The sequence below is a fragment of the Dasypus novemcinctus genome, chromosome 7 (assembly GCF_030445035.2).
Source record: "Dasypus novemcinctus isolate mDasNov1 chromosome 7, mDasNov1.1.hap2, whole genome shotgun sequence".
In the NCBI taxonomy this organism is placed as follows: Eukaryota; Metazoa; Chordata; class Mammalia; order Cingulata; family Dasypodidae; genus Dasypus; species Dasypus novemcinctus.
Window position 1 is genome coordinate 32,833,026 of NC_080679.1, and position 25,996 is coordinate 32,859,021.

The window sequence follows — 25,996 nt, forward strand, 5'->3', positions numbered from 1 at the left end:
CAAACCTCTTAGAGTACTCTCATTCCCACAACCAAACCTTTCAACATATACTTTTCTATAACTTCAGATAATACCCCAAGATATCAAGTACCATGATAGGCGATGGTGTGTATTCTTGGTTTTGAATATAGCTTCTAAATTGAGCCAGACAAAACTCAGAGTTATAATGGGAGCTTAAAAGTAAAGTTGCATTTTATTGTGTATGCAGCAAATCTTAGATACTATACACAAATTAGGTTTCACTTGGTTAGTTTAGATCAGGAACATATATTAGTTGCTTGCCACTGTATGCAAAGTGCCCTGCTAAGCATGCAAAGGGATACAAAGAGACATACAAGGTGACATTTTACTCTCCAGGTCTTAAAAAATATTTTGACAGATAACATCCATATGAAATGATGGGGAAGTTTTCCATAAGTGTTAAATGTTAATAGATAATCCATTCTATGAAATTCACATTTTATGAGGGGAAGAAATCCCTTCCAGCTAGGTACTCAGATTAGTCACCAGAATGAAACTTAAATCAAGCAGGACCAAAGTACAGTCCAAATTTTCTGAAAATGAGTAATCTTTCTAAAGTATCAAAAAGTGCATTAGAAAAGAGCAATGCTTAGATTCACCTCTACACTACATATAATGTATATGTATATAAATATTATATATTTATATTTCAGTAGAACCTTCAGAAAGCATACGTTATACTCATTTTAAGAATAATTATTTAAGTGGCTCTTAAGTCTATAAAAAGTCACATTATTAGAACTCTTTGCATAATACATATCAGCATTTTTATAAGTTCATGTTGCATACCATTAGTGGGTCATGTTATTATTTTAGTAAAATGACTACGATTTTTAAAATATTAAATATTATAGAATGTATTAGAAAATAATTTTACATAATAAGCAGAAGTATTGATTGATGAAATTTTGTTTTAGTTATTTATATGTGGTGGGTATACTGGGTTTTGCTGTAAAATATTCTTACAATGATTCATGGTCACTAGACTATAATGCAGGGACAGTATCTTAAAGCAGGTGCATTAGTGAATGTTAAATAAATGAATAATTTCAAATAAAAGAAATACATTCATTTTATAATGAAAGTACAATGATTTATTTACCAAAAAAAAAAAAGTTTAAAGTCCCTTGACTATGAGTCTTCTTTCTCCAGCTTGCGATGGCATTGGCACAGGGTCTCTGATGTCAGCTCAGACTGTGGATTCCAGTAACATCGACAAATTCATAAACTGTACCAAGATCAATGGGAATTTGATCTTCCTTGTCACGGGTATTCATGGGTCAGTATTAAAGTTTTGTACAAAATTACTTTACAAGCTTAAGAATGTTTTAGCTTTGTCTGTTTGATTCCTCCTGACCCCGAATAGTTTATCACTTCATTTACTGCTCTTCTCCAATATAAGCAAGCATCAGGTTTAACCAGCAGTGCTAGTAAATCTGGAATTCATCCAAATTTCAAGTTTGATCATTGCTTAATGCTTAAAAATATAAATTTGCATTTAAACTAAAATATGTGTAAGCTGAAATATATTTACAGAGCATTCTCCACAATTCCATAATTTTTAGCAAGCTCATATTTAGATATAGTTAGAGAAGCAATGGTTGAGATGGGGATTTTTCTTCAAATTCTCAACTGATTAGTTCAAGACAGCATAAATAAATATTCCTTAAAAAATAATTCCACAAGAAAGAAAGTCAGTAAGTTGAAATTCTTCTGCGTTTCTTTCAGAAATTCTCTTTGCCCTGATGTATTCTTCTCTTTTCTGTTTTTTCTGTTCAGTTGGAAAGTCAGGACTACTGTAGAGATCTATTTAATAAATTTGATTTTGGTACTTATAAAAAATTAAAACAATTTCTGGGCTTCTTCATTAAAGAACCACCTGCTGGTTTTAACTGGGAGAACAACCAAATTTGTATTACTTGAATTGTAATAAAAATGTCATTATTTTTACTTTCCATTTCATCTATTTGGTTATATTACTTCTTAATCCCTAAATACTAATGCTACAGGCTACAAATAAAGAAATCACTCACATATTTCAATTCAGAATCTTACTCTGAACATCTGTCATACCATTTCTAGAAGCAAAATGGTTTAACTATTATGAATAAATATATACAAATAGGAACAGAAAAAGCAATCGAAGTGTTTATCTTTCCATATTTTAACTATTTTTTTAAAACAAAATATCACCATAAATGGAAAAGCATATCATATTAATAAAGCTGTTTTATGAGAAATAAGAAAATATAGCCACTTGATTCTAATTGTCCAGGGAAATAATAAATGAATTAGCCTCAAGTCCATCAGTATGGGGAAAGACTTGAAATTGTATCCTCAAGAATTACATTCAACAAGTAGTTTTCATCTCTGTCAGGCTCAACACCCCTCATGTACACATTAAACATTTTATCACTTTCTTTTCAATTTTAAAATTATTTTCATAGATAATATAGCTTACCTATAGATATAATTTAAAAGAAGTCATTATAATTCTCTAGCCATAATTTAAAGAAACAATAAGAGGAAATTAATTCATAATAAAATATGCATTGATAGGAAAATGCTCAGCTTCCACTTATTTCTAATCAAGTTTTGAGAAATAATATCGAAAGTCATTTTGCATAAGAACTATAGAGAAATAAAGAAGAGGAACAGTGGACTATTGGGATAGAAATTAACTGACCAGACGTATTTTTATATGACAAGAAGAAGAGGGAAATAAGCTTAATTGAAATAGGGACAAGACTAGGAAATTACAAGCGATCCCAGTAGAGAAAATGACAAAGTATGAAGTTTGCACACGTGAGGTACTAAATATCTGGTGGGACATTTAAAGATTATGCAGAATATGAAATAATTTGCTGTGAGAGACAGTCCTGCACATAGCACAGCATTGAACATTCCTGGGTAATTGCTAAAAGTCTGAAGTATCCCTTAATCTCTGTGACAACTAAAAAACTTGCACAAATGTCCCAACTTCGACTTAGTGGAGTGGTACTGTCCCCACTGAAAACCACTGCAAGAACTTTGTGATAGCACAATTATTATAAACTAACAAAAGTGGTCTGTCCATGGTGAAACTTACAGATAAAACATGGGTGGGAAGGTGTGAAAAAGACTTGATCTAGTGAGGTTCAAATAGGTATTTTATTCTTCGTTCATCATGGAACACGCTTATTAAAATTCTGAAGTTATACTAACTGTAAAATAGTTTTACATATTCTTATTTACCCCAGGATTATAGTCAGGTAAATGTTAATAAATAAATGCAAAAAATGAAAATGTATTTCAAGGGATAAAAACATACTGTGCAACATAGATTGCACATTCACAAATCTATGTGAAGAATTGTTATAAAACTTTAGAGAGCAACCCTGGCTTTTAAGGAGAACAATCATGCTAATTAATACAGGTAAAATATGACTTATAGAAAAACAACTCAAATCAATGAGTAGCATCAAGGCACACCAAGCTTCTCTTAAAAATAAGCTCAGAAAATAAGAGTTACATTTTCTAATCGTGTAACTTGGTCCAGACTAGAGCAGTGTTTGATTTTGCTGCTCTACCATGACAGCTTACATTAATGCTGAGCTCCCATTGCATGTCAAACCCTGAGTTTCCTCCATAGAAATGGAGAACTGGGTTAAAAATAAATAGTACTTCCTCTAGTTGTTGTGGGGATTTAAAGCAAAAATGACTGAATGTTCAGCACAATGCCTGACATATTGTAAGATATTGATAAATGGTGGAAGGGAGGGAGGGAAGGGGGAGGGAAAAGAAACCGCAGAAAAGGATAAGATGATAAGGTGGTGCAAAAAAGAAAACCCTAAATTACTATGTAGTTTATAGTACAGCATATTGAACAACAAATATTATTTTTATAAACCATTGGAAACCAAATAAAGGTCAAATTATTTTTAATGGCAATATTTCTTTTAAGGTAAATCATATTTCTTCATTCAGAAGATCATTATTTATGCTTACTCATAACAATTAAACTTGGAATATTTGAAGTTACAATTAATATTTTTACATCTCAAGCATACTATGTATATGTATGTATATTATAATATATTTTTCATTCCCAGTCTCATTTCAGCATGAAATATATATTTCGAAGCCTTTTATTTTATTTCAGGAAGGTATTCATATAAAGTTAATTCAGTAAGGTTAGACAAATCTTACATATGTATAAGTAGGCATATGTTTGTATTTATGTGTGTGCTTAAATACATATGTATATACATACACATATATGTATATATATAGAAAGCTTTTTTAAATATGGAGAACTATAAAGAAAAATGTTCTAGGAAGTTAAAGAGATATTCTACTTTGCCTAAATGTTATTACCTTAAGAATATACTAACTGGTTTTATTTTTGCTGTTGTGGTAAACATTTTTAATAGGATAATGCAGTTTGCTTAAAATAGCTGAGGTGTTTCTTTAATAAAATGGGCAAAAATCATATTTAAATGAGATTATACTTTTCAAAACACAGTTTGTGCTAAAAATAAATTTCTGGAAAATTTTCACTTAAATTTTAACATGTAAATGGGCTCAGAAAAGTTAAGGAGCCTGTTCTGTTTTTTTGCACAATAATGCCATTGCCAGAAAATACACTGGGCATTCTTGACTCCTTATTTAGAATGGGAATGCCAAGAAAGCTCAGTGTTTAGGTCTATCAGTAGTATTATTCCTTTCTCATATTTTATCATATTAGCACTGTGTACACATGCTTACAGTAACAAAGTATTCACCAAATAAAGATATTGATGTTGAGAGACACTGGTAAATAAGTAGGGAGAAGATAAACTTCAATTATGATAGACAATGGAAGAGAAAAAATATGTTTGGTCATAAAAATAAAATGAGTTCAGTGGAATCGTGAAAATATGTTTCTCTATTTTTATCCTATACTCGAGCTTTATTTTGGATCACCAAACACAATGGCAGGGTCGATACAATGTTCTTTAAAATGACTCTGAATTTAGCTAGCAAAGTTCTCTATTTTAAAGTACTATGGATTTCTAGTGGCTGTAGGATGAAATTCCCTAGAGGTACTTTCAAGTTTGTAAGTAGAACTCTGTCAACTTATTTTATGAGAGTCCTGAATCTCTAAAATTAAGTATATAAAACTTCTGTGGTCCATTGGGCTTCATGCTAACAGACCAGAATTCATTTCTTTCATGGCAACCTGGAAGTGTTCTTAGTAAAGGTTTGGACTGACCCCATTATTGTATGCTTGCCCTAAATTTTTAGTGTTTTTCAATAAAGCCAGGGAATTTGATTATATGACCAGAGCTGCTCCACACGCTGCTTTTCATTGAAGACCAAAAGTTGAAAGTTCATTCTACTACTGCAGTGTTCATATTTCTTCTGCAAACAAAGGCTTTGCACATGCAAAGAAAAAGAGCATTTTTCACACATGGTGAATTTAATTTTTTGGTATCATATTCATCAGAATCACCGCAATTCATTCTGACTATTTTCACTTATAGGTCAAGTTTTCTGGAACTTTAAATTTTGAGAGATATTTATATCCTATAGAGGAAAATTCTAATCAGTAGTTTATGAGTGAATTATAAGAAAACTTTTATAGTGTTTTTCCAATCTCAGCAACCTCCATATTTTTGAATTTTCCATAGAACTCCATGTTAAATTAGTAGTACATTGTTTCAATTGTGCTTCTAAGGTTGAAACAAGTGAAATCTAATCAAAGATTTTTCAGAGAACTCTGAGATTGTTCACAGAATAGAATACACTGAAGAACCAAGTTCAGTAAAACCAGTATAAGATGGTTCCAGAATCAGCGTGGCTGGAAGTAATTTAGTCTTTTTAAGGCTTAATGATGGGCTGAATAATACAATGGATTCAGATTCTAATTCCCAGGAGACAGGTCACATGTGTATCCAATGGTCAGGGGATTATGGCATAGGTTAATAACGCTTTTAAGAATGTATCAAGGGAGCGAATATAGCTTAAATTGTTGAGCACCTGCTTTCCTTATATGAGTTCTTGGGTTCAATCCCTGGTATGTTCTGGGAAAAAAAAAAGAATGTATCAAAGGCACTTGGTTATTCCCCATGACAAAAAGATTCTCATAAGAAGGAATAGGTATATAAACTGGTAAAACAAAATGTACACAGCAATAATAAAGCAGCGATAATAAAGCAATTGATTTCTGCAGGTGGATTCATACTTATGAAAAGAGCTAAGTGTTTTGCTATTAGAAGACTTAATCTCTCTGGGAGAAGTGGCCAATGAATAGCATTTAATTCTCTTTGAAGGGTATATTTTAATATGAGACCCCGACTTGTCCAAGATACCATAGAATGCCTTTTAATGTAATGCAACTTTTAAAAAGTATTATGTATTCCTTAAAAATTGAACAGTATTGCAGGAAATAATGAGGAAGGCTGGATATGTTTTATGTTTGGCTTAATATTCTAGAATACAATTATTTTGCATGGTTGTATGTTTTACATGAAAAAATATTTCCCTAAAATTAACAACCTTTGAAAAAGTCCTTTAAATATTGAATTTTAAAAGTACTTTATATTCTTTTTTGAAAAGACAGGGACATCTATAAATCAAATAGCATTAAAGTATGTTTATTTATTAGATGGTATTTAAAAATCTCTAAAACACCTTTGTGTATTATGAAATTTGTAATAAATTTTGTTTTCAAATATTATAGTTCATATAGATGGAGTAGTTCCTGTGTCATAAAGTAAATGTAAAAAATCCAAATAGGAACAAGAGAACTCAAGATATACGAAGAGTGATTTCCATACATTATTGATTTATGTGGTGCAGTACCAACAACAAAAAATGACTGCAGATGTGTTTGTTTCTATCCTTTTTATAATAATATAGATGCTATTAGGTATTTGGAATGCTTTGAGTAGCTCGAAGGACAATATTTCTCACCAAAATAAATTTATTTACAGCTTATATCTCTCCAAATTAAGGATGATGTTTTTAAAACAAAATAGCCCATAAACGGATTTCTATATTTTGGAGGGTTTCAGGATAGTCAAATCTGAACCATTCATCTAGATGTAGGACAGCCTTTGATGAAGAAATCATGTTCTGTGTAATCAACAATTTCTCCAAAGCATCTGTTAATTCCTCTCCACATCTAGCATAGAAAAATTTACACAAGGCATTGCTAACCCTCCTATTGCTACATAAAATTCATTCTGAATTAACTGTGGTTATACTTCTAACATTTTTATTCTTTTACCTAATTTAAATTTTGACGTAATCTGTCTCCTTCTGATTTTGTAGGGACCCTTACAATGCAATTGAAGCCATAGATCCAGAGAAACTGAATGTCTTTCGGACAGTTAGAGAGATAACAGGTAATTTTTAAACTGTAATTGTTCTACTATGAACTACACAAATTTTTGTGTTTTCTTGAAATCATTTCCTAATGTTGGAATTAGCAACTCATTTTCAAAGCAAATCACAGTTTCTAAAAACTTGATATTATTTTAAATGATGGGTATCCTACACCATAGCTTTTATGCACATTTTGAAAACCCATGGAACTATAATTAAGAGAAGAGCTTGATATTTTGACATTACCTCTTTTTCAAATGCCAGCTGATCCTTGAACCTATTTTTTTTTATTTAATTTTTCACAAGAAGTGCTACTGAGTGTGGACAACATGTAGCGTTCATTTAGCACATATTTATTGAGAACCTATTTTGTTCAAGGCCATTATACTAGGTGTTATGAGGCCCACAGAGGAGAAACAAATGTAGATTTTCCATTAAAGAATGGAAAGTTAAAATGGAGGAAGATTAGGAATATACATAAGTATACAGCTAAAGTGATAAAGTATTGCAGAGTGTAAAGTGAAACTGCATTTTTCTTTTTGTGACAATAGCCTAAATATTTTTGTTTGTAGAAGAATAAATCAAATTTAAAACATTTAAATCTTTTAATATCTACAATTTTATGTTTCCATTTGTCTCAGAAATGTAGGTTCTTGGTTCTCATTATGTTGATACTCATTTTTGAGTATGGTATCCTAGAAGCTTTGGGAAAGACCCTCAATCTTGGAAGAATAAATTAAATACGTGATAAAATGGTTCATAAACTGTAATGTTCACTGTGCTTTTCTCTTGCCTTTTTACCTTTCAATACATTTTCATTTGTCATACTTTAAGAATAATGAGTATAAAACACTAATATTAAGACAAAAATATTCTGATTTTTTAACTGTCATTATTTTTTGTAGGTTTCTTGAATATACAATCATGGCCCCCAAATATGACTGACTTCAGTGTATTTTCCAACCTGGTTACCATTGGGGGAAGAGTACTCTATAGGTAAGTGAATATGTTCAGAGTTTCAAGAGTCCCAAACTTAAAGAGTAGCATCATGTATCCATTATGCAAAAGATCTGTCTCCTTGATATAGCAACTCTAAATATAGCAGTATTTCCACTTTTAATTTCAAGGGTATGCACACTGAAAATTACCCCAATACTGGTCTAAAGTACACAGAATATCCTGCATGATATTTTATCTGCCAAACATTTAAAATAATATCAAATTTTTAAAATTTTGAAGTGCATGAGATAAGTCATAAAATTGAACCTGTTTTATTGTATGTTATCATAATTAAAATATAAAATTGAGTGAATTAGAAAAGGTTCAGTGTGTGGGATACAAATGCTGTTGCACTAACAGACTCTGGTTTTGTCTCTGGTGCTGTCATATAGACTCAGCATGGTAGGGCTTGTGTTTCAGAAATTGGTCCACATCCTATATGTAGTGCTGATTCATAAATGAGTAGATAAAACAATAGAAAAGTATACTGTTCTAAAGTTCTAATGCCAGTATTTTAAAATTTTATCTATTTGAAGTTCTTATTCATGAACAGTTAAAAGTTGATTTGCAAGGAGAATTTAAATTTTCTTCATAAATATGAAAAATCGCTGAAGTCAATATTGTCATTGACTATTCTATAATATGGTTTCAAAGGAATTACATTGAATTTTGCTTTTAAAACAAATATACCTATGAGTGATTTTTAAAATATAAAGGGGACAAGAGTCTAATTAAAATGGTTAGTTGAGAGACAGAATCCATTCAAATCCTATATGCAACCAACTTGTACTACCTATTGAACAAAATTTATAAATCATTTTGCTAACCTTGTAATCAATGGCTCAAGGAGGTTACAATCAGAGCGAAGAATTGAAAGAATGAATTATATCTCAGCTTTCATATTTGAGCTACTGGATTACATATATAAGATATGGAAAATAATTCTTTGTATTAACATCAAAATATATTTAGAATTATAAGTGAAAGGGGAAAGCTTTTCTCTCCAAAATGTAAAATAATGTCCATTAGTTGATTAATAATGTCCACTAGTTCATTGAAAGTGTGAGGAGCATATTTCTTTAGACAATGGAGGAAAAAGATAATTATTTTAGAAAGTGGAATATGTCAAAATAAAAACAACTTTCTTAGGGGGGAAGATGGTCAGAAGGTGGTAGGATAGGAAGTTCCATTACTCAGTGCTTCTGTGAGACAACTATTAAAAAGGCAGGAATTATTCAAAACAACAATTTTTGAAACTCTGTAGGACAGTAGAACATTGTACAGGGAAGAGTGAGTGGGAGAGGCTGGGAAATTCCAGTAAATTGGCACCTGTCTCCCACTCTCATAGCAAGACACCAGGGGTTCCAGCCCCTGGCCAGCTCAATGGTGACAGAAAGGGACATTAAAAACCTCACCATCATTGGGTATCATGGCTTTGATTAGTGACTTTGAATCACTGTGGGCCCAGCTCTGAGGGCATTCATGGTTACAACTGGCCCCAGACAGAGGTTGCTGAGCAGACTTAAAAACAATAAACTTCTTCAGGGCTATGATTAGTGGTCATTGATGGTCTGCATTTGTCAAGAGGGCATAGCTATGGGAAGCTGTGGAAGAAGCTCCTGGCACCCTTCCTAACCCTTTCCCCTGGGCAGTTTGAAGTCAGTCTGCCCCTTAGCCTTGTTTTAGAAGGGGAAGGCCAACTTGGGAAGTTCCTCTCTGGCATTCCCCACCTTCCAGAATTTTTCCTCTTGGTAAAAGCAGTTTGGCAAAAAGAAAGGAATGTAAGAATTTATAGAGGCAGATAGCCTAGGGCAAAGAGTTGTCTGTCTCATAGGAAATAAAGGGAGTAATTTAAACTCCTGTAAACAGGAGATATCTAAAACCAACAATCACACATCCAGGATAAGACACAGGCCCAAAAAGACAGGGAGGAAACAGCATACTACATTGACCTTGGACCTTCCTGATAGGAGGGCTAAAGTTCAAGAAAATCTCTGTCTTATCAACAGCTGGTTACAGAAACAGTCATCTTCAATAAATAGCAGAGTTAACATTTTAAAATAAGAAAATGTACAGTGTGCAACAAGAGTACAGGATAAACAAAGAAACAGAAAGTAGTAATGTCCCATCCAAAGAAAGAGTAAAAATCTGGAAAACACCAATGAAGACCAGAATGTAGACATACCAAATAAAGATTTTTTTTTAAAATGACCTTAAAATTCTCAAGTAGGTAGAAGAAAAGACAAGTAACTACAGGATATCACTTAAACAGAGACTGTGCAGTGTGAGTATCTTAGAAAAGAAATAAAATTTTAAAAAGAAACCAAACAGAACTACTGGAGTTGAAGGCCAAAATAAATTAAAATGCCCAGGAGTGTTTCAACAGAAGATTGTAGCTGGCAAAAAATCAGAGAACTCAAAGATAAGACAATTGAAATGAAACAGGCTAAGATTCTGAAAAAGGAAAGAATTATAAAAAGTGAATATAGGCTAAAATACTTCTGGATACCATCTGAGTGTACCAGTATATACATTTTAGAGATCCCAGAAGGAGAAAAAACAGAAAAAATGACAGAAGGAATAATCAAAGAAATAATGACAGAGAACTTCCCAAATTGAGTATAAGGCATGAATATGTACATTGAAGAAGCCCAGAGAACACCAAACATAAAGAACCATATACCTCATCACATATTGCCCTCAATGTGAAATTCAAAGGACAAGGAGAGAGTTTTGAAAGTTACAGGAGAAAAACAATATGTTATAGACAAAAGAGTCCCAGTTAAACTGAGTGTCAATTTCTCATCAGAAACCATAAAGGCAAGGAGAAAGTGGGGGGGAAGCAGATGTGGCTCCTGTGATTGGACTCCTGTCTACCACATGGGAGGTCCTGGGTTTGTTTCCTGGGGAATCCTGGTAAAAGCGAGCTGGTCTGCATGGTGAACTGGCCAGCGTGGTATGCTGGCCCGTGCAGAGAACTGACCCACACAGAGAGCTGGTGCAACAAAAAGAGACAAAAAGAAGAGACAATGAGACAAAACAAACCAGGGAGCTGAGGTGGCTCAAGTGATTGAGTGCCTCTCTCCCACATTGGAGGTCCCAGGATCAGTTCCCGGTGCTTCCTAAAGAGACATTGAGAAGACAAGCAGACAAAGAGAGCTTACAGTGAATGGACACAGAAAGCAGACAGCGCAAAACAACAGGGTGGAGAGGGAATAAATAAAATAAACCTTAAAAAAAAGAAGGAATTTGGTTGGAATACATAAAGTGCTAAAGAAGACAACTGCCAACCAAGAATTTTATAACTGGCAGGAATTTCTTTCAAAAATGAAGGAGAGATTAAGGCATTCCTAAATAAACAAAAGCTGAGGTACCTCATCACCACTAGACTTGCCCAACAAGAATGCTAAAGGAAGTTCTTTACACTGAAAAGAAAGGACACGAGAAAGAGGTTCATAATGTCATAAAGAAATAACAATCTTAGGTAAAGATAACCATCTGAGTAATTATAAATGCCAGTATTATTGTATTGTATTTTTTATATGTAACTATACTTTTTACTTTGTACAGAATCTAAAATACAAATGCACAAAATGTAATGTTAGGGAAGTGGATGTGGCTCAACTGATAGAGCATCCACCTACCATATGGAGGGTCCAGGGTTCAATCCCCAGGGCCTCCTGACCCGTGTGGTAAGGAGTGCTATGCCATGCAGGGGAACCCCAGCATAGGGGTGCCCCCACACAAGGAGTGTACCCCACAAGGAGAGCCGCCCATGTGAAAAGAGCACAGTCTGCCCAGGAGCAGTGCTGCACATATGGAGAGCTGATGCAGCAAGATGATGCAACAAAAAAGAGACACACTTTCCCCGTGCTGCCTAATAGAGCAAGCGGACACAGAAGAACACACAGCAAATGAACACAGATAATAGACAATGGGGTGGGGGGAAGGGGAGAGAAATAAATACAATACAATAAAATAAATAAATAAACAATGTAATGATAAATCTGTAGTTGTGGATATCTTATCTACAAAGATATATCCGTTGTAACAAATACTAAAAAAAGGTAGGGAGATAGAGAGGTAAAGGAAAAGTGTATGTACGATATTGAAGTCAAGTTTGTAGGAATACAGATATGATTATTATATAGTCAGAATGTTAAACCCTATGATAACCACATGGAAAATAGATGAAAAATATACCCCGAGAGAAAGGAAGAACGCAATCAATACAGTACAACACACACACACAAAAATAAATATAAAAGCAGTCATTATGGAAGAACTGAGTGACAAAGAAGGTCTAAGACTTATGAAGACTAAATAGCAAAATGACAAAAGAAACTGCATCATCAGTAGTGACTTTAAATGTAAATGGATTAAACTCTCCAGTCAAAAGGCAGAGATTGGCAGAATGGATTAAAAAGCATGACCCCCATTTATGCTGTCTGCAAAAGAATCACTCATTTCAAAGAGAAGTATAGGGGGAAAAATATCATGCAAGTAGTTAGCAAAAGAGAGCTGGGGTTGCTATACTAATATTAGATAAAATAGATTTTAAGTCAAAAACTGTTAAGAGGGATAAAGAATGTAGTTATATGCTAATTAAAGGCTCAATTCAACAAGAAGATGTAACAATTATAATTCTATATGCACCTAACAATAGAGCTCCAAAACATGTAAAGCAAATACTAACAGATTTGAAGGGAGAAATTTATGGTTCTACATTAATAATAGGGGACCTTACTATATCACTTCAATTATAGATAGAATATTTAAACCAAATATCAATAAGGAAACACAAGACTTGAATTATACTCTAAACCAACAAGACTTAACAGACATATATATATATAACCCAACAACAGAATAGCCAAATTAACATACTCTTAAATACACAATTGTTAAAGAGGAAATTACAAGGGAATATGGAAATATCTTAAGGTGCATGAAAATAAAAATACAATCTACCAAAACTCATGGGATGGAGCAAAGGCAGTGCCAACATGGGAATTCATAATTGTAAATGGTGACATTAAGAAATAAAAAAGATTTCAAATCAAAGACCTATTCTCAAAACTGAGTGAAGGGGAGCAGATATAGCTCAAGTGGTTGAGCACCTGCTTCCCATATATGAAGTCCTAAGTTTAATCTCTGGTAGGTGCTAAAAACAAAGCAAACAAACAAAGGGAAAAAAACAGCTCTCATGGGGAAGCAGTTGTAGCTCAGTGGTTGAGCACCTGCTTCCCATTTACAAGGTCGTGGGTTTAATTTCCAGTACCTCCTTAAAAAAAAAACCTGAGTGAAAATGAAAATGAGCAAACTAAATCCAGAGCAAGCAGAATGAAGGAAATAGCAAAGATTAGAGTGGAAATAAATAAGAGGAAAAAAAAAAAACAATAAGGAATTAACAAAACTAAAAGTTGGTTATTTGAAAAGACTGACAAAAAGAAAGAGGACACAAACAATGAAAATCAGAAGTGAAAAGAGGCATATTACTACCAATGCTGCTGAAATAAAAAGGAGTACAGAAAGCTACTATGAACAAATATATACCAATAAATTAGATAATCTAGGTGAAATTTAAAAATTCTTAAAAGTATACAACTACCTACACTGACCAAGAAAAAACAGAAGATCTAAATAAATCAATTAGTACTAGAAACATTTAATCAGTAATTTTAAAAAAAAGCTCCCAACAAGGTAAAGCCTAGGATCAGATGGCTTCACAAGAAAATTTTACCAAACATTCAAAAAAGATATAAATCTAATTCTGCTCAAACACTTCCCAAAAATTGAAGAGGAGGGAATACACTCTAATTCATTTTATAAGGCCAACATCACCCTCATAACAAAGCCAGATAAAGATGGCACAATAAAAGAAAATTACAAACAAAATCTCTGATAAATATAGATGCAAATATCCTCAATAAAATATTAGCACATTAAAAGAATTATATGTCATGATCAAGTAGTATTTATTCCTGGCATGCAAGGTTGGTTCAACATAGAAAACCAACTCATGTTAATACCCCATATTAACAAATTTAAGGAAGACACCACATGATCATCTCAAAAGACTTAACAAAATCCAGAACTCAATCTTGATAAAAACACAGAAAACTAGGAATGGAAAGAAACCAACTCAACATGATAGAGAGCAGATAAAAATAAAAAGAAATAAAAAAAAAAAAAAAAAAACCCACACCGCCAACATCCTACTTGGTGGTGAAAAACTGAAACCTTTGCTTCTAAGATCTGGAACAATAGAAGGGTGTCCACTATCACCATTGTTTGTCCATTTATTACTTTTGTTCCTGTACAACATTGTACTGGAAGTTCTTGTCGGAGCAATTAGTCAAGAAAAAGAAATGAAAGGCATCCAAATTGGAAGGGAAGAAGTAAAACTTTCCCTATTTATAGATTACATCATCCTAAATACAGAAAATCCTGAGAAGTCCATAACAATATTACTAGAAGTAATAAATGAATTCAGCAAAATGGCAGGATATAAGACCAACACTGAAATTTCAGTAGTGTTTCTATAGACAAGCAATGGACAATCTGAAGAAGGAATTAAGAAAAGAATCCCATTTACAAAAGCAACTAAAAGAATCAAATATCTAGGAATAAATCTAAACAAGGATATAAGGACTTGTACAGAGAAAATAAAAAAAAATGCTAAAAGAATTCAAAAATAACATATAAATGGAAGGACATTCTGTGTTCATGGTTTGGAAGACTAAATATCATTAAGATGTCATTTCTACCAATTGATTTACAGATTCATCAAAATCCCAATAAAAATTCCTACAGTCTCCTTTTTAGAAATGAAAAAGCCAGTTATCAAATTTATTTGGAAGGGTATGGGGCCCTGAATATCCAAAAACATCTTGAGAAAGAAGAATGAAATTGGAGAACTCACACTTCCGGATCTTAAAATTTATTACAAAGTCACAGTAATCAATGCAATATGGTACCAGCACAAGAAGAGACATATAGACCAAGGAAATTGAATTGAGAGCCCTGAAGTCAATCCTTACCTGTATGGCCAACTTATTTTTTAGTAGAGAGCAGAAACCCCTCTTCAACATATGGTGCTGGGAAAACTAGATCTCCATTTGCAAAAGAAAGAAAGAGGCCCCTATCTCACACCTTATACAAAATCAACTCAGAATGGATCAAAAACCCAAATTAAAATAGCCAAAAATTTCAAATTCCTAGGGGAAAATGTAGGAAAGCATCTTCAGGACCTTGTGTTAGGCAATAGTTTCTTAGACTTTGTACTAAAAGCACAAGCAACAAAAGAATGAATGAATGAATCAATGAATGAATAGAAATTCATCAAAATTAAAACCATTTGAGCCTCAAAAGACTTTATCATGAAAGTAAAACACCCTATACAATGGGAGAAAATATTTGGAAACCACATATCCAATGAACATTTAATATCAAAAATATATAAAGAAATCCTTCAAATTAACAAAAATCAAACAACACAATCTAAAAATGGACAAAAGTCTTGAATAGATTTCTCTCCAAGGAAGATATACAAATGGCCAAAAAACACTTAAATATGCTCAACATCATGAGCCATCGGGCAAATGCAAATAAAAACCACAATGAGATACTATTTCACCCATTAGAATGACGACTATTTAAAAATGGAAAATTATAAGTGTTGAAGAGGATGTGGAGAAATTGGAGCCCTCATTCATTCTCTACATTTTAGAGAGGATGTAGAGAAATTGGTACCCTCATTTAAAATGATGCAGCTGTTGTGGAAGACAGGTAGTTCTTCAAAAAGTTTAGAGAATTATTAATACCATGTTTTAGTTTGCTAGACTGCCAAAATGCAATATACTAGAAATGGGTTGGTTTATACAATGGGGATTTACTGCTTACAAGCTTAGAGTTTGGAGGCTGTGAAAATGTCCAAATCAAGGTATCATCAAGCAATGCTTTCTCCCCAAAAACCAACTGCCAGCAATCCTGGACTCCTCTGTCACATGGCAAGGCACATGGTGTCATCTGCTAGTCTCTCCCCTCTCTTCAGGGTTTCATTGCTTTCAACTTCTGACTTCAGTGGCTTTTTCTTTTTTCTTTCCATATTCGTTCAGTTTATAAAGGACTCCAGTAGGAAGATTAAGACCCACACTGGGCCACACCTTAACTGAAGTAACCCAATCAAAAGTTCCTACCCACAATAAGTTTGCACCCGCATGAGTGGGCCAGCTTTAAGAACATAATTTTCTGGGGGTATATACAGTGTCCAACCACCACACCATATGTGGTGCTCTTGCAAAACACCAGAAATCAGTTGGTTTTTATAAAGAGTATCTATTTGGGATAGGAGCTTACAGATATCAGGCTGTAAAGCATAAGTTTCTACCCTTGCCACAGTCTATTGCCACATGTTGGAGCAAAATGGCTGCTGACATCTGCCAGGGTTCAGGCTTCCTGGGTTCCTCTCTTTCCAGGTCTTCTCTCTGGGCTTAGGGTTCCTCCCTTCCCAGGGCTCCAGCTTCAGCATCAAACTCCAACATCAAAATTCCAACATTAAAAACCCCTAACTCTGTCCTTTGCCATGTCTTTTTATCTGTGAGTCCCCACCCCTTGGCGGGGTGCCCTTCAGGCACAAGAGGTTTACCTGATTACTTAAGTAAAACTCTGAATCCAATACAATCTAATATGCCCAGAGGGCAAGATCAGTTTACAAACATAATCTAATATTTCTTCTTGGAATGCATCAATGATATCAAGCTGCTACACCATATGACCTGGAAATCCCCCTACTTGGTTTAGACCCAAAAGAATCAAACAAATATTTGCACAGCTATGTTCATGGTGGCATTATTCACAATTGTCAAAAGATGGAAGCAACCCAAGAGTCCACCAACAAATGAATGGGTAAACTAAATATAGTATATACTCACAATGGAGAATAATTCAGCCATAAAAAGCAATGAAGTCCTGATATATGTGACAAAATGGATGAAACATGAAGACATCATGTTGAGTGAAATAGGCCAGAAAAAAAAGACACATATTGTATGGTCTCATTAATTTAAAACAATTATAATTAATAAACTCATAGAGCCAGAATCTTAGGTATAGATTATCAGGGGATGGGGGTGAGTATATGAAATAGGAAGTTAAGACTTAAAATGTACAGGATGCCTACATATAAGGATACATATGTTTTGGTAATGAATGGTGGTGATTATAGCATAACATTTTATATGTAATTAACAACACTGAAATATATATATATGTATATATGAATGTATTTAAAAAGGGAAATTTTAGGTTGTATATATAAAAGAATAAATTTTAAAAAATCCATGTAACTACATTACACAACAGGGAACCCTGGCTAAATCATGGATTATAGTTAATAGTACAAGTTTAAAAATGTGCTTCCATCAATTGTAACAAATGTTCCATACCAATGCAAGGTATTAAAAATAGGGTGGTATATGGAAATAATATATGTTGGGTATGATTGTACTGTAAACTTACAACCTTTTTAATAAAGAAAAATTTTTTATCTTGAATTGATATTTGGTTCCCACAAAACATTTATTATTTAACTTTTAGAGAAGCACTCCCAGTTGTGCATACTTTCTGAGTATTTTAAATTTTACCTTAATTTCATTCTTCTCTTTAATTTTTAATAACCTCCTGTTCTGTAACCATTACAATTACAATGCTTTGGTTTCTGAGATATAAATTCAAACTAAATATTTGTAGTCATTTTCTGCTTTTCAGACATGTCTAAATCTATTAAATAGTTATAGGAGAATTAATGTCTTTAGGTAAATGAATAATCATTCAGTAAACATTTATTTAGTCTTAATGCAGGATTCCAATCCTGAAGCAACTTAAAATTCAAGGGCAATGGGAAGGAAACAGTGAGTAAACTCTTCAGTGATAAACATCTACAGGGAGAGTAGAAATATACCATCAATAGGCATGATTAAGAAATGGACAAATCAATCTTTTACCTTTTACTTTAAAATGGATATTATCATTTTGGGCTCAGGTTATTGCTTATAAGGTTGATGTTATATACTGTGTAAAAAAATATTCTGAGCACAGGTTTTTAATTAAAATTCTGTTTATTGTCCATTAACATTCTTTCTGGAGTACGATGTATCCTCTTTATTTTACTTCAGATATTGATTTCATGGCCAAAAAATATTATTGTTCATTTTCCCTCTTCCCCTTCTTTAGTGGCCTCTCCTTGCTTATCCTCAAGCAACAGGGCATCACTTCTCTGCAATTCCAGTCCCTGAAGGAAATCAGTGCAGGAAATATCTACATAACTGACAACAGTAACCTGTGTTATTATCATACTATTAACTGGACAACGCTCTTCAGTACTATCAACCAAAGAATAGTGATCCGGGACAATAGGAAAGCTGAAAATTGTAGTAAGTACATTACCTGGATATTAAAACCTAGAAGCTTTATACATTTGTCCCAATCTACATTGGACTAAACAGTTAGTAAGAACAGTGTTTCCAAATTGTTATCTTTGTATCTCAACCCTTTAAAAAAAGAGGTAGTTGTATTATTCTTACTCATATAGCATAAAATAAGTCACGGTAAGTGACTTTTATAATGTATTGTCATGCTTGCAAAACTTGCTTAATTATAAGAATCTTCTGTGGAGATATGGATTTGGTAATCTAGGTGGAACCTGAAAATATAAATTTTTTAACAAGTACCCCAGGTCAGTTTGTGGAAATCCACCTATTGAAATCTCTGTTGCTGTTTGGTTTCAATGAATTTGGTAACATATAACACAGATCATTTATCATTTGGAGGAGGTAGAAATAATGATGTGTTCTTCTGAAATGTATAAAATTACTGTTTTAGATAGCAGTTTACTGTTCAGGAAGAAAGTTTCTTTCATAAATGCATTTCTGTAGCCATGCCACTGTCTCTTTTTTCATCTCTTTTGCTACTCATTGATCCAGTTCATACTTTGTTACACAGAAGCAAATGACTTCATGGAACACATACCTGTTTTCCTTGGGTACATAACTATACTATTCATTTCCTATACTGTGATACTGCAATGATTAATATTTAATTCTTCCCTGTTTTTCTACTGAATATGATACACTACTACATCTTTTGAGTGCAACTTCTATGCTGTAGTGTTTGACTTATTTATGCTAAATACCAAATAAAATGAGTCAATTCAGATAATCAAATGATTTACAAATGCACATTCCTGTGGGTGTGATGAGTCAGTCCCCTTAAAAGACACATCTCCCGCCAAAAACTTCCATCTCAAGATGTTTCCTTACATCTTGATCTCACTGGACCATTCATAAAGGTGTACATAAATAACGTTGAGTTCACTTTTTTTTTTGCATGTGCATGAATAATAAAGGGTATTATGAGGGCTCTTAAGAGGACAACATGATTTAAGCTTCTGAGTTAAGTAGTCACTGAATTAATATATTTATATGCCATCTTGTTTCAGAAGGATTTAAGGCAGCTGAGGCTAGCAAATAAGGAATGTTAAATCTGTTAATTTTCATAAAACATAACTTAAAATTTGTGAAGAAATCACTCATGCTTTAGCTGTTGTTTTAGTTTGCCACAGGGCTGCTGATGCAAAATACCAGAAAAGGGTTAATTTTTATAATTTTATAAAATAATTTTTATAATTTTTATTTGGGGTAACCGCTTATGGTTCTAAGGCTGTGAAATGCCCAATTCAAGGCACCGTTAGAGGTGCTTTCTTACCCAAATCAGCAACTGTTGATCGTGTTTAACACGTCTAGCCACGTGTTAAAGCAAGATGGCCTCTGATCTCTGCAGAAGTCCCTGCCTTCCCCTCCAAAATCTACCATCTCCCAGAGCTGAGTTGTGGGCCACTAGGAATAGGGCTTGTCTCTTTCTGGGCATCCTCTCTCAGTCTCTCAGGACTTCTCTGCCTTTCTCAGCTGTAGACTAATGTGGAATCCTCTCTCACATGGCCAGATCAAATATGGCAGAGCTCCCTTTTTCTGTGTGTCTGCCTCTCTATGTCTACATTTATGTAAGACCCAGTGTAGCTGTTTGATATTGCTTCTGAATTCCAAAAATAGATTTTGGATTATGTTTGTAAACTCATCTGTTCATCTGGGTGCATTAGATTTTATTAACTTCAGAAGTTTCACTTTTACTTGATTAAATTAAGATTAGGGCTTTGATTGGGTTATATCAGTAGGACATTGAGTCCCTACTCACCAAGGGCATGGCAAAGGAGAGAGTTGGAGGTTTTTGATGCTGGAACCCTGGGACATAAACACACAGAACACAGAGGAATAGAGAGGGCTCCATTGATATGGCAGAAGCCCTGGAAAGAGAGAGCCTAATAGTTTACAGCTAACCTGTACAGAGAATAGAGCAGCTGAGCCCAGTGAAAGAGATGAGATTTATCCCAGCCTACACCTGAGATTGATAGAAGGTGGGACCACAGAGCATTAAGAGGAAGAGGAAGGCTGAACCCTTGTAGAGGTCGGCAGCCATCTTCTCCAACATGTGGCAACAGTCTTTGATGAGGGAAGTAACTTACATGCATGGCCTGGTAACTGTAAGCTTCTATCCCAAATAAATACCCTTCATAAAAGCCAATGGACTTCTGGTACTTTGCATCAACACCCCTTCAGCTGTTACTATACACCCAGCAAGAGGGAGGGGACTCACCCTGAGTCAAGTATCACTGACGCAGTCAATCAGAAGGGTCTCACACCCACAGGAATGGATTAGTTTTAAAATATAAATCCTTCTCTTTCTGGTATTCATAAAAGAATTTCAGACTGTCACAGCTGTTTTGAACTAACTCTGAATATTTTCCAGAGAAAAAACATATACTGCAATATGAGGTCTCTATTTTGAGTGAACTTAAAGTCTTATACCCTCTTCTCTTCCACATAGAATCAAAAGTATAAAATCGAAATTTGTATCAAATATGCATGCTCATATTGAATGAGATTCATATTTTCATTTAGCCTGGATTATTTCCTTGGTTTTATGCATTTTAGATGCAGATAGAAAGCTTGCTTTTCTTTTTTTTTTTTTAGTACTTATGCTTATAACCCCATATTATTATTTATGTTTATGTACATGTCCCAGACAGAGTAGATTATTCATGACAGTAAAATAGAATCTTCCTCAACATTAATTGATGAATAAAAATATAGCTTGAATATCTTCTTAATCCCTTTACAATTTGTGGTGATTTTCCAAATATACCTGAGTTAAATCCAAATCACAAAAATAAGCCAATAATTTCACCTCTTTACTTTTACTCTCTTCTACTTCTCCTCCCTCTCTCAAACACAAACAAAAGACAAAAAAAATGTGAATACTAATACTATAATTCAAAGATAAGCTATAACTATGACCACAAAGTATCTGAAGAAATAATCAGAGAAAAACACTTAATCATTTTACAGAACCTACAAACATTCATACTTCCTTTAATTTTTGTAAATATGACTTAAAAAGAAAATGCAAATAAGGAAATAGAGAAAGAAATTGAATGAAGAGAGCAAAATAGAAAAACAAGGGCAAATCTAGTAAATTACATAAGGCTATTCTGTAGAATTTTAAGAGTCTAAAATTTTCAAACTTTCATAAGAAAGTACAATAATATTAATAATAATAAAGATCTAAGATATTCATCAACTTTCAATGTTATCTCTCTTAGATTGAGTTTAGCCATTTTCAGACCATGAACATATCTCTTGTTCTGAAGGCTTAGAGTAGACATTGCAGTTTAGCAAAGAAATTTAGAAGTTAGGGAAAAATGGTTTTGTGATGCTATCATATGAAATCATGCATATGATTTTTAATATCTTAGAATCAATTTTGTATGAAAATTCATTTGTCAAAATAGAGATTTCAGTCCCACAGTACATTGAATCCATGAAAATTCCATACTCCTGCATTTTCATATATGTAGTTACTCCATAAAGTTGACTTCAAAGAAGTACTTTTGATGTATACAAGGAATCTGCAGTGGTTCTCCACATGAATAAAACCTTTTTCTCATCTGTGGTAGTTTGGAACTATATAGGCCCTAGAAAATCATGTTCTTAATGCTAATTCATTCCTGACAGTATAAATGTATCCTTTTGATGAGGTTACATCAGTTAAGGCATGGCCCAGGGTGGGTCTTGATCCTCTTACTAGAATTCTTTATAAATGGGGTGAATACACAGAGAGAAAAAAACCACAGGAGCAAGAAGCTGAAATCAACAGAACCTGGAAGAGAAGGGAGAGACCTGCAGACACAGCCATGTGCCTTGCCATGAGATAGAGGAGCCAGGGATCCTTGGTAGCCAGTCTCTGGGAAGAAAGCATTGCCTTAATGATTTGGATATTCTCATAGCCTCAAACTGTAAGATAATAAATTCCTATTATTTTGCAAACTCATGTCATATTATATGCTTTACATGGCCTAGCAAACTAAAAAATCATCCATAGTGTTATTTACAAACATAGAAAGCCCTAAGTATTTCTTCATTTTTAATGCACTATAAATATTGGATTTTAAATATTCTCTCTTAATACACCACAGGCATATTACATGTTTACAAGCCACACACACATGTATACTACAACACATATGCATGCATGCACACACACCATACATGTGTGTATACCCTCGCAACAACACATCTGATAATACACACACACACACCTACACATACAGCCACCATAAAACACTCAGATCTAAATTTGGGAATTAGCTTGCTAGAAGGCAGCCCTTGATTTAGTACAGTTTTTTTGGAGTTCAACATGATTTAAAACACTAATGACAATAAAAGAAAAATTTCACCTTTTCTATAAAGGGTGACATTGGTTTGAGAAATCTTACTCTTTTAAGTCACAAATTTTAAAGCAGATTTTACGGTTTGAAAAGATCGAGATTGAGAGAAACTGCAGGACATGAAAATCCATTTCCTGACTCCTCCATTTATGTGGTGATGGTAGTAACAAAATGACAGTGCTGGATGAAAAGAATTTTAGACTAGAGTAGAGTAGAAAAGTATTTGAAGTTTCTTAAATTATTTAATCATAAAGTGTTATCACTGAAAAATAAGCAGTGTGGAGATAAATATTACACCAACCCTTCAGAAATCTGAGTTGCATTTGAGTTCATACATCTCGTGTTTTAAAAATATTTGCACTTACACATTTAATTCAATATAAAAAAGAGTGAAATTAAACATTATTAACTTTTCAAAATGGAAATACATTTACTTTTCTTATTATACTTTTCTCGTTGTTGGAAATTGAAACAATAGAAATATATATAAAGAAGATAGTAACTCCTGCAATTCTCTATTTTATTTTCATCACCTTGCACACAAAGATGGCCACAATTAAAATATAGTGGTAGAGGAAAGGATGGGATATTAAATCCCTAATACTCATACAGTATAATGTATTGAATAATCTCTCCTCACTGATTTTAAACATCTACAATATTTTAGCTAAATAATCAACTAAATGTACCAAATTCTTTTCAATCTGTTTATATAGTTAAATTTAATCCTCACAACCACCTTGTAAATTATGATTATCCTCATTTTGCAGACAAGTATACAGATATTCAAGTTAAATAATATTCCTCATGTTCAGAGTTATTAAAAATCAGAGCTAGGATTTGAACCCAATGATTCATATCAAAGCCCATGCTCTTCATTTTACCATGGAATCTTCTAAGAGTAAACCAAAGTACTTGATTTTCATAAGAAATTCTGTTGATTTACTGAAGCATACCCTATATAACAATGTTTAGGAGAACAGACTCTGGAACTAAACGGCCTAAGTTTTAATTCCAGAAAAACTATTTACTAGCTTTTGGACCCTTGGCAAGCAATTTAATATCTCTGTGTCTTGGTTTATCATTTGTAATATGGGATTAATAATAGTATTCACCTAATTGAGTTCCTGGCTCAAAGTAAATGCATCTATCTATCTATCCATCTACTAGCTATTAGTATTAATTATGCAATAATTATGCTCTTTTCTTATTCTAAATATACTATAATACACACACCTTAAGTGGTGTGGTGATATAGTATTTAACCTTTTAGCTAAAAATTTTGAAATTTGCTTTATGATAAGTAACAGATTTAGTCCTTTATAAAAATACCTATAATATGAATTTGGGTTACTGGTTCTGGAGGAAAAAAAAAATTGGCAATGGAGAATACAAATTTTATGTATGGAAAATAAATTTCTATATTTTTTCTATGGTTTTAATGTTCCAAAAATTTAATAGTAGAAAAAACAACCTCACTGACACGAATCTAGAAAAATTTACAAAACTAGAGTTAATTTGTAATTACTGAACTCTCTGGATGATAACATGATTCAATTTTATGAGGAGTCTCTGTCTGTCCAGAATTTACTTAAGACAAGGAACTGGTAAATAGTAATAGTATCTGACAACACTGGAGAAGAAATAGTAATTACTTAATACATTCTTTTTTTTTTTTTTTCGCCTGGTGACTATGAATATAATCAAAAGATAGCATTTTGTCTTCTATAGCATCATAAGAAATTTTGACTTTCTATTAAATTACAAAATAATTGGTACCATGATCACCTTTACCTTTTAATATATTGTGGAATATGAAATTTAATTATAAGGCAAGATTCATCTTGTGTTTTAGTCTGTTAGACTATCAAAATACAGATACTGTGAACTGAGTTGGCTTTTAAGAGTGGAGATTTATCAGTTTACAAGCTTATGTTGTCGAGACTGAGAAAAATGTCCAAATCAAAGCATTATTAGGTGATGCTTTCTCCCCAGAGACCAGCAGCTGGTGATCGTAGGCTGCTTTGTTACATGGCAACATGCATGGCAGCATCTGCTGGTCTCTCCCTTATCTTCCACATTTCCTTGCTTTCAGCTTCTTGCTTCTGTGGCTTTCTGTCTGAATTTAATTCTTATAAAGGACTCCAGTAAGAGGACTTAAGACCCAACTTGGTCTATGTCTTAACTGAAGTAACCTAATCAAAAGGTCCTACTTACAACAGGTTTACACCCACCAGAATGGATTAACTTTAAGAATATACTTTTCTGGGGTCCCTACAGCTTGAAACCATCACACGTTGTTTTTTTGTTTTTGTTTTTGTTTTTGTTTTTGTTTTTGTTTTTGTTTTTGTTTTGTTTTGTTTTGTTTTTATCACACATTGTTTTAAGAAAATATTGCTAAGGGTCAGAATTTCTTACTTCTCTGGGCCACATATTTTTGCCTTTAACATGCTGAATTCCTAGTCCAGCCCAACTCTGTTGAATATATGTGCATTTCCAAACAAAATGGGATCTTCCAGTTTAGAGAAATTCTTCGCACTTGGTAGACTGTTCTTTCTGGGGCATTGATGAACTCCATCACCCTTTTCATTAAGCAAAAATTCCATATGAACCATAAAGTACATAAATTAGAATATACTGAAGCCATTTTTCTTCTAGGTTATATAAGATAGAATGTCTTAATTATCTTTCTAAGATTTTCTTTTTACAATTTCCAAAGTAATACATTAATACACTGTTACTTGTAAAAAAAAAAAACATAAGATTTTCTTATTATATTTGCAA

General features: G+C 33.2%; 1 protein-coding gene across 9 annotated transcripts in view; it reads left to right on the plus strand.

The window, feature by feature from the left end:
* The window catches only part of ERBB4 (erb-b2 receptor tyrosine kinase 4), a 1,195,692-nt gene that overhangs the window by 858,120 nt on the left and 311,576 nt on the right, over positions 1–25,996 (plus strand). For all 9 annotated transcript variants that reach the window (XM_058300185.2, XM_058300187.2, XM_058300190.2 and 6 more), the window contains exons 9-12: positions 1,174–1,300; positions 7,318–7,391; positions 8,277–8,367; positions 18,607–18,806. In XM_058300185.2, the coding sequence (XP_058156168.1) occupies positions 1,174–1,300; positions 7,318–7,391; positions 8,277–8,367; positions 18,607–18,806 (492 nt within the window). The remainder of the gene's footprint in view (positions 1–1,173; positions 1,301–7,317; positions 7,392–8,276; positions 8,368–18,606; positions 18,807–25,996) is intronic.